Here is a 9,814-nt window from a genome sequence, read left to right as displayed (position 1 = left end):
CAGAGCTTGTCTAAGAGGAGCACGTCTATTGCTGTGGCTCCAGGCATGCTCTGCACTGCTGCAGGAAGTCTGCTGTCCTTTTCCTGCCCAAGGCTTTTGAATGATGCACTTTCCTGGAGGGTCAGTTGTAGCTTACTGGAGCTTCTATATGTGGAAGTATACCTCTGAGTATCAAATGACCAGGGATAGCTGTCACTGCAGTGCCCTGCTTCAAGGGCTCTCTAAGGGCACCTGACTGGCTGGCTGCTGCAAACAGGATGCAGGCCTGGATGGACCTTTTTGATATGACCCTCCAAAGCTATTATTAGACATTTGTATTGAGCCATATACGAAACAGGAATGGTGTTACGTTAGGTCTGCTACCCTACTCCTCTTTTTCCTGGGAACTCATTTGTTGTAGGATTTTCTCCTTGCCAGATTAAACATAGAAAAGTCCTTGGCAATTGTCCAAGAGCCCTCTACCTGCAGCCCAGGAGCTGGTTAGCTCAGCCAGCTGTAGCTGGTTAGTTTCCATCAGTATGCAAAATTCAGCTTCCCTATCATGTTTTGACCCATATCCCCAATTTCTTATAGGGTAATCAAGTCAAAGTGATAGCAAAAGCCACAAAGTTCTCTGCCTTGCAATTCTTGGAGGACCACTAATTCTGGTTAGGTCTAGACTGTAGATTAGCAATCGTCTGTGAGCTTTCTACCCCACACTTCCCAGGCTTCTATGCCTTGCTTGCCTGCAGCCACTTCCCTCCCTCTAATAATGTACACCCTCTCTGTGATTTCCATACTGGCTTTTTGTCTCAGTTCTGCTTGCTCCTGTGTGCTTTAATGCCATCTTTCCACCACCGGTGGTTTTCTCAGTTCTTCTTGTGTTGCAGACCACTTGTCCCATTTCCTTTAGCTAGTTTGTCTTTTGGCCAGGTTTCCATCTCCATTGTGGTATACAGCCCCTCCTGACCTTAAGCAAAACAAAATGGAGTCTTGTAGCACTTTAAAGACTGCCAGGTTTGAAGAATGAGCTAGAGCCTACTTACTAGATGCACCTCAGTTAGGAAAAATATATTGTTGAGAACTGGAGTATGGTTACTGCAAATGGGTCCGTTATAGGACCTTGGCCTAAAGTGGAATACCTGTGAGAACTGGTGTTTATGACAAAAAAGAATGATAATGCTTCTTAACAACTGTAGATATCCTTTCCATGGGTCTTGTTAGGAATTGGCTCCGTCTAAGTACATACCAGGGTTTGGAAAAGTTGAAACTCCACCCCCCCACACACACCCAAAGATAAGCACAGAGACCATTTCCAACAGCTGTAGTCTGAGTTAACAAAGACTCCTTACTTTTTGCAGGTAGGCACCGCGGTGCAATGCAAAATCCAAACCCCCCAATTAAACCAAAATAAATTGTGTCAGTGTGCAAACTTTCACATTCTCCATAACTCTTAACAGTCTGGATGTTAATTTTAAAAATGGAAGGAGAGAAGATAATGTGTTACTGGAGCTGATTCTAATAAAATGTATTAAATGACTTCTGTTTCTGCACAGAATACTAAATTATGTTAAGCAATTTAATATCGATAGAGGCTCAGAAAGGTGTCAGACCTGTTGAAGTCCTGGTTAATGCAATTAAACCTGTCAATAAATTCTAGTGGAACAGTTTCTCATTGGAAGACTCTCTTTGAAGCTCCTTTGTTGAACAATGCTGAATTTCACATTAGCAGCAGAACATCCTGGTAGATGGAAATGTTCTGTCCCAGGTTTCGGGAAGTGGCCGTTTTTTCACATTTCTATCCATTTATTCTCTTGCATGGAGACAGACCTGTTTGTCCTGTGCAGACAGCATATGATTATAGCTAAATGTCATTTTGGAGGATGAGTTTGAGTTGTGTGTAGAAATGTCACAAGCTATACCTTTTGCATTTCATGTACTTTAAACCTGCTCTTCACAATTTCACCTTTTGCTGTTCATATTTGCTGACGTCCATCAAAGCGTATCCTGCTATAAATCAATTAATGTTTATGGTCCACCAGATTCCATTTTTTTGTTGTTGCACACTAACATAGCTTCCTCCAGTACAATTTGTGACCTTAAATACTGTGAGATTTCTTTAGAGACCTTTTTTTGCCTCAGCTCTCTGACACCTCTAATAATGTCAGGGCAACATTATTTTCCAGGCAGTTTGCTGTAGTTGTGAACAGGACTGTTACTGTCTTGGATCCTATGAAGCATTTCCACCAACCAGAATGTATGTAAGTTGCATTCCACTGATGGAAATCTGTTGGTGGAAATGTTCTGTGGGATTCAACCCATTAGCTCACCACGCCTTCGCAGCATGTAGATTATTGGGCGGTCTACCAATATAACTTGTCCTCTCCCATTCCTTCAGTCAGAGATCACCTGATCTTCTTAGAGTGATGCTATGGCTTACCTACTGGCACGGATAGAAATAACCACAGAATCCTCAATCATCCACCTGGGACCCTTAGAAATAGTCCTTTCTCCTTCTGCTCTGTGCAATAGTTATCAAGTGTATGGTCACAACAACTCTTTTGCAGGCAGATTGTGAGACCATGAAGGAGGATGAATGGAGACAGGAGGCTCTGGGAGACTGTATGGCAAATTAGGATTTGCCTCTGCATAATATGTGAAACGTCCAGGAAATGTAGCCTGTTGCTCATTAGTGCTATATATTCATAAATACTAAACCTCGACTGATGAGGAATGTCTGCATTGTATGTTGGGGAGAGGCAAAGTAGTGTGGAGTTACTTTGCAAGTTCCCAAAAATACAGGAAATTTAGAAGTGAGTCCAAAAAGTATAGTACGTTTAAAAATTGGTCCTACTTTGAAGGTTGAGAATTACCCTGCCCCAGTGTATATCTTCCCGTATTCTCACACAGTCTTTTCCAGTATGCGGGAAATGAACCAACAGATGCGAGAGATTTGGGACTTTCCCACAAATAATGTGTTGAAGATAAATGAGAAATGCAACTTCTCTAGAGCAAATGTGCCTTCCCCCTCTGGATCCCAGAGGGCATCAGCAGTGCAATTTTTTGCATTTGTAAAAGGCTGATGTATACTTCACTTTCTTGCTGCTTTGGACAGGGTGACTGAGGCCTGGAGTGCACACATAGCAGGACAAAATGGCGAGGAGACCACAGAGATTAGAGGAAGGAGAATGGACTATACCACTTTAGGGGAGGGACTCTATTGGTCAAAATTCCTCTTGATTAATAATGCCCTGTAAGTGGAAAATCAGAACATAGCGGAACGTTAAGTACATGATCCCACTCCCATGCAGTCTGAAGTGGTACGGTCCATTCTACAGCTTCCACATTCTACCATTTAATTCTGCTTGCATGTCTAAACTAGGCTTTACTCTCCTGAGGTCCTGTAAACTTCGGATTAGGGTGGTAGCAATCAGTTTTGAACATTTCCCCTGAACACTAATGCACATGCATTTTCTGATTTTTTTGGGTACTCCGTTTGTTCTGCTGAAACCCGTTCACTGATTGTGGGTCAAACAGAGAGTCACATTGACATGATCCCTTTGAAATCACTGGACAAGAACGTTGGCCTGAGCAGCATGTTTGGAGATTGCCGGATCAGAACCTTTATAGCGAAGTAGAAAAGTCTTCAGCCTGTCTCCTTTCAGGTTTTGTTTTTTAATTTTGGAATTATTCCATCTGCCAAGGTCAGTGTGTTCCCCCCGCCCACGTGCAAGAAGCACCGCTCTTCAAAGCCAAGGTCTAAATGAACACACCAAGACTGGACAAAATGTTTGGCTATGGGCACTTCAAGGCCCCCTTTCGAAATGTGTCACTGAGGATTAACCACCCCCTTCCAGTGAAATGGGCACAGGACAGTCTGGTCTGGCTGCACTGGGGGAATTCTGGGGTTCAGCCAAGGGTGAGAAGAAATCACAGTCTCAGTCACTCATGGTACAGGCGTAGACAGGTGCAAGCTTGTAGTTGGGCTGTCAGCTCTGCAGACTACATTTCTTCCTGGATTTCAGCTTAAGCCAGCATTTTTCTTTCCCCCACTACTGAAATACAGGAACCTTCCTCCAGAGTTGCAAATTCCACTGAGAAGTTTAGATTGCCCCTCTTCCTCGACCCTCTCTCCATTTCAATGTCATCTGTAAAGGACAGGCCAGCCCTGTATGCCCCTAAGCACGGGACAACCATGGAGTTTTGTCAGATGTCTCTGACATACCCTTGTCTGTTCCGTGCTGAGCACTAGCAGCTTGTTGCCTGGAAGATGTTTGGCCCCTCAGGATGCAAAAGGGCTCTTCCCCAAAGAAGACTTATCTCTGGCATTCACAAGGAAGCTGAAGCAGCCAGAGGGCAGTGTGTAAGCAACGCCCATGTGGTGCCATTGGCAAGGTCTGGGAGAAACTGGGGCTTTGGTGGTAAGTTGTGCCTCATAGAGAAGGGAGTAGGAAGAACAGGCATGGCTGCCTGCTTACCTGTTCAGTTCATCTACACGACAGGAGGGCAGCAGAGGCACTACCTGGGCAACCCTGGCTGCTGAGTCCAGTTGCTTTTACACGTAGCCAGTCAGATTATAAGCACTGAACTCGCTCTTGGCCTTTTGAGCAGTGCCAGGTGGTTGTGGGTTCCTGCCACCCAAGGTTCTAGCACGGTAAGGACTATAAAAGGCTGTGTGGGGGTCCCGAGGTGGGCAGGAGGCACAGAGGATGAAGCCACCAATGAGGGAGGTCAGGGAGGAGAGGATGCCCAGGTACAGCGCTTCCCCAATCTCAAACTTCATGCTGTCATGGACGATGGGGTTGTAGAAGTCACGGAGGATTACATGGATATTCCACACCACAGGGATGAAGCAGAGCAGTCCCCCAACCACAAAGGCTGCCCCTCCCATCACAGCTATCCGGTCCTTGGCAGGGGAACCCTGGGAGAAGATGGTGCATCTCATCCCCACTACACAAACGATGGATGCCAGCAAAGAAACGGCAACAGAGGTGGCCATCAGTGCCTGGGCTGCCTGCAGGTCAGAGGGCAAGCTGAGCAGAGAGCTGTAGATGTCACACTGGGTGATACCCGTGCTGTAGGTGGCACACTCCATCCAGAGTCCCTTGGAGAAGCCAACGGCTGTAACGATGCTTGAGCCAATGTAGGAGCTGGTTCTCCAGCTGGGCAGGAGCGTGGCTATCAAGGCGCCCAACAAGCCCAAGAGTCCGAGGACATACCCCACAAGCTGGAGGCCGACCGAGACCATTTTCTCTGTTTCTCGTTCTCCTTCACAGCTTCTGGTCTCTTGTTCGTGGCTTGCTATTTTCCCCCCTCCCTGCTCATCTAGTTTCCCATGTCGTGATGAGTAACTCTGGGGTGCAGCCTCTTCTTTCTATCTGCTCCTGTCCATCTCCGTCCCTGATCCTGGGTCCTTGTATGCTGGTCTTTGTGTGGGTTGGAGTGAGGGGGAGAAAAGGTTATCTAGAAGATAGGGAGAAAAGGCACATTGGATTAATAATTGACCAGTGACTTCTGAAAAATGCAAAACGCCCTTTCATCCCCTGTTATCAGTAGAAATTACATTTCAAAAAAGCAGAAAACCCACTAATAATAATAAATAGGGCAAAGGGAGAAAAGGAACAGTAATCTCCTGATTGTCTTCTAATCATAAGTAATGCAAGGAAGGGGGGCATAGGATGACGCACAAACTACCCTCTTTCCTCATCTGTACTTAGCCCGAGAAGGAGGGGTCAACCTCTGACAACAGTTGGGGTGGGGTCTTGCTGGATGCAAACCAACCAACCTATAATATTGGCTTTGTTTTTCCTGCTCTTTACCCTCCAGGAAAGGAGAAGAATCAAAACATATTGAGTCTTTGAATATCTTTTTCCAGTGCCCACTTAATTCCAGCTCATCTTTGGTTAACAGAATATCAGCTGTCATGCTCTGGCTCTACATAGTAACACTATTGCCAGAATATGCAGAATTCTGAACATTATAAACATAGGGGATTTGCCTTTGCATGGCACACTAGGACAAGTATACTGTTGTGTAACCAATGAAACATCAACAAAGTTCATCTCCAAGTTAACGGTGTTCCATTAACACCGGGGTTGTTTCACAAGCGGTAGCGCAGCACATGGCACAATTCTTGCACAATTGTGAGCACTTTTCATGTCCTGCTTTAAAAATGTATTAACTGCATTATTCTATTTTAAATTAATTTGTTTGCGCAATTACACTAATGTTCTCTCGTTAGCATCATGTGTTACATGAATGGAAATAGGTTGCTGGATCCAGTGACTGTTTTCTTGTGCAATAGCTTACCACAAGTTAAGAGTAGGGCTCATTTTTAGGGGGAAAGCGCAGGAACACAGTTCCGATAGTTTTCCAAAGAGGTCACATGTCAGGTGGCCCCACCCACCGGACTCTCGGCCATTTGGGGCCCTTTTTGGCCTGGATTGGAGCCGAAATGGCTCGGTTTGGGCCTCTGACGGGTGGTGGATCACTCTCCCATTCAGCAGTGGCCTGATCCTGACAATTTTGGGCCCCTTTTTGGCCATTTTCAGCCCCTTTTTGCCATTTTTGGCCCTGAATGTCCAGGATTGGGTCCAAAACAGCCAGGATAGGTGATGTGAGGAGGTGTGGCATATGCAAATCAGTTATGCTAATGACACATTTCCAGTGATGTCAAGGGGTGTGGCATATGCTAATGAGTTATGCTAATAGGTTCCTCCAGCTCTTTTTCTACGAAATGACCCCTGATTAAGAGCATAACTTCCACTAATGTAATGGCCTTGATGTTAGTGGAAGGGGATCGTGGGACACATGCTACAGTTTTTTGTGGTATCTGTACACCAAAAATCTGCATTGTTTTGGAGACAGTAAATGTGGATTTGCAAAAGCTAACCTTGCCCAGAACCCGCCACTTTCTGAAGCCAGGATTGTATACTTCACACTTACTGAGAGAGTGGGGGCATTTCATCTTGACACTTCTGAAAGAGTTGGCCTCTTCATCATTTTCTTCAACTCTTCCAACCTGCCTCTTAAGGTTTGAGATTTGGTTTTTGAACAGAGAAAAAAGGATGGCATGATTGAGACTGGCTGAAATGTTGCCCTTCCCAAGGATACATTTATGACTCCAGTCTATAAAGGACTTGATCTCTCCTGGCTGGGTTTCACCCATTTGCATTGGCCTAGTCTACTATTGGATGCCTATTGATGGCTGGAGGCAGTAACAGAAAGGATAAAGGGCCAGATGATGGAGGTACTGTTGGCTGGTGAATGGTATCGACTGAGGAATTGGATACAGCCTGCATAGGATGGGATTGGACTGCCCATGAAAGAGCATGCTTGCTCTGTGGGGTGCTGTTAGACCTGCATCTGCAATGGACACTCTAAATTTATCTGTGGTATGCAATGGAATTGTTCAGGAGGGCATTTAGTAAAGGTAATAAAAAGGGAAATAGGCAGTAAAACAGAATTGTTTATTGTATGTATTCTATTGTTTTTATTCCAGTACTTTCTAATTTGTTAATCTGGTTTTATTGCTCTATAAATTGTATTTTACTGGTCTTCATTGCAATGTTTTCTAATTCTGAAATCCACCTTGAGTCTCAACAGGAAAAAGAGACTATAAATGAAGTAAATAAAGTTTTGCCTGGTTCCCTGAAGGCCTCCAACCCCCAAAACTAACGCTAGCTACTTATCTGTGTTTTCAATACTTTAAAGATTTTTTGACTCCTGTAATGCATGTAGCTATCTTTGCAAACAGTTTGGAAACTTCAGTTCACCCAGAACATAGCAGTAAGATTGGTGTCAGGTATAGATTAAAGGCATTGTATTATATCAGTGCAAAGAGCTTTACTGGATCCCTGTCTGTCTCGAGGCCAAATTCCAGGTACTTGTTTTGGTATATAAAGCTCCAAACATGGCCTTTCCATAACACTGTGTTCATCCCAGGGGTAGGGTAAACAGGGGCCTTGGACTGCCAGCTTTCAGTTGGGAAATTCTTGGAGATTTGGGGGTAGAGCTCCTTCTGACACTTGTAGCTGCCCATGTGGTGCTCGGGTGGCTGGCTTCTGGCAGTAGCAGCAGTGGCTCTTGCCCAATTTTATGGAGTAAAGGCTGCCCCTTGCTTGGCCCTGGCGGGGTGGTGATGGTCGTAGCATTGTGGTGGTGGCAGTAGCAGTGATTCTGGCCCCATCTTGGGCTTTTGGTCAGGACCCCGGAATCCCTAACACCGCCCTTGTTCATCCTCACAGGCCTTGTTCAGTGCTTCCTCTGTCTCTTCAAAAGAAGCATGGCATGTGGCCATAAGGATCAGGTCCTTTTCAGCTATCTGTCCCCCCCCACCCTAAGCCTCAGTTCTAGAACATCCTTCTCTTCTCCTCTTCTCTCCTCTCCTCTTCTCTTCTGAGTCTTTCTATTTTCTGGTCCCATGCCAAGATATTTTTATTTAGTCAGGGTTTTAATTAATTGATGGGTTTTCCCACTGTAATGGTTATTCCCTGGCTGATATGGCATTTTAACTATTTACTGTTTCACTTATGGTTTTTCGCTTGGTTGCCATTTTTTTTTGCTGTTTTAAAGTGTTGGCTGAATTTTAGTCGACATCATTGAATTGGTTGACATGTATTCTGTTTTAATTACATTTTATGAGTTTTAACTGGTTCTATATGAATTGTATTTATTTAGTGTCTTGAGTGTAAATGCAGAGAGAAGGGTATAGAAACACCCAGATTCTAGTTTAGCAAGAATAATAAATAACACTGGCTCTCAGCTAATGGCAGGGCTTCAGCCTCAGAGATGAAGAATTTGGCCTATCTCAGCAACAACTTGTGGTAGGCTCCAGAGATCTCCTGGAATGACAACTGGTCTCCTGGAGGAAAAGGCTGCTCTGATGGAAGGAATCCATTATACCCTGCTGAAGTGCCTTCCCAGGCTCCATCCCCTAATCTCCAGGAATTTTCCAACCTGGAGCTGGCAACCCTATCTTGTGGTGGGTGGAAGATGGGCACTGCTGCAGAGGTAACTAACTGCAAAGGTTCTATCTAGGCAGGGCTTTTTTTCTGGGAAAAGAGGTGGTAGAACTCAGTGGGTTGCCCTCGGAGAAAATGGTCACATGGCTGGTGGCCCCGCCCCCTGATCTCCAGACAGAGGGGAGTTTAGATTGCCCTCTGTCTGGAGATCAGGGGGCGGGGCCACCAGCCATGTGACCATTTTCAAGAGGTTCCGGAACTCCATTCCCCCGCGTTCCAGCTGAAAAAAAGCCCTGTATCCAGGGAATCTCAAGGGCCTCTCGTTCTCACTCAGCCTTATTTTCTTGCTCTCTCAGACAGTGTGGAAGGAACAGCCTTGCTGAATCCCTCCACAGATTTGTAGAAGCTTCAGCTAGATCATCCCACAGCTACTTACTAAAGTCAATGGTAGCTGAATAAGGAGGTGCCCCCCCCCGAATATAGTAATAAACTTTCCCAGTGTGGGCCTTTTTCTCTCCTGCCCTAGGTCAAGTGTGACAGGGCCTCTGTCTGAAAGAAACCACCAGCAGGAAGTCCTGTGCAGCACTGTTTCCCTCTCACTTCCAGGCAATGGCTGGCCCGATTCTTCTCTTGGCACCAACACATTCATTCCCATAAATACCAGAAGGAGGCCCAGGAGCTGAGGAGGAGGAGGGAGAGATGCTATTTATGGAGTGTCTTTTAAAGGCTCTGATAAAACCGTGCACAAGCAACTTAGAAAGCTTTAGCGATGGAGCCAAGAAAAGGTAAAGGGAACATCTGATACAGCTTGCAATGTTCCTCCCTGGCATCTGGGACAGATCAATTCAAAGCAGTGAATTAAGGAACAAAGG

At 45.4% G+C, this 9,814-nt stretch overlaps 1 protein-coding gene across 1 annotated transcript; it reads right to left on the bottom strand.

Moving 5' to 3' along the window:
- Positions 1-1,540: 1,540 nt before the first annotated feature.
- Positions 1,541-5,409, bottom strand: CLDN2 (claudin 2). The gene has a single exon (XM_054995805.1). The coding sequence runs from the start codon at positions 5,225-5,227 to the stop codon at positions 4,535-4,537; it is 693 nt and encodes a 230-aa protein (XP_054851780.1). The 5' UTR covers positions 5,228-5,409; the 3' UTR covers positions 1,541-4,534.
- Between the last annotated feature and the right edge of the window lie 4,405 nt (positions 5,410-9,814).

The sequence above is a fragment of the Eublepharis macularius genome, chromosome 13, assembly GCF_028583425.1.
Source record: "Eublepharis macularius isolate TG4126 chromosome 13, MPM_Emac_v1.0, whole genome shotgun sequence".
NCBI classification, from domain to species: domain Eukaryota; kingdom Metazoa; phylum Chordata; class Lepidosauria; order Squamata; family Eublepharidae; genus Eublepharis; species Eublepharis macularius.
This window is presented reverse-complemented; position numbering and strand designations above follow the sequence as displayed.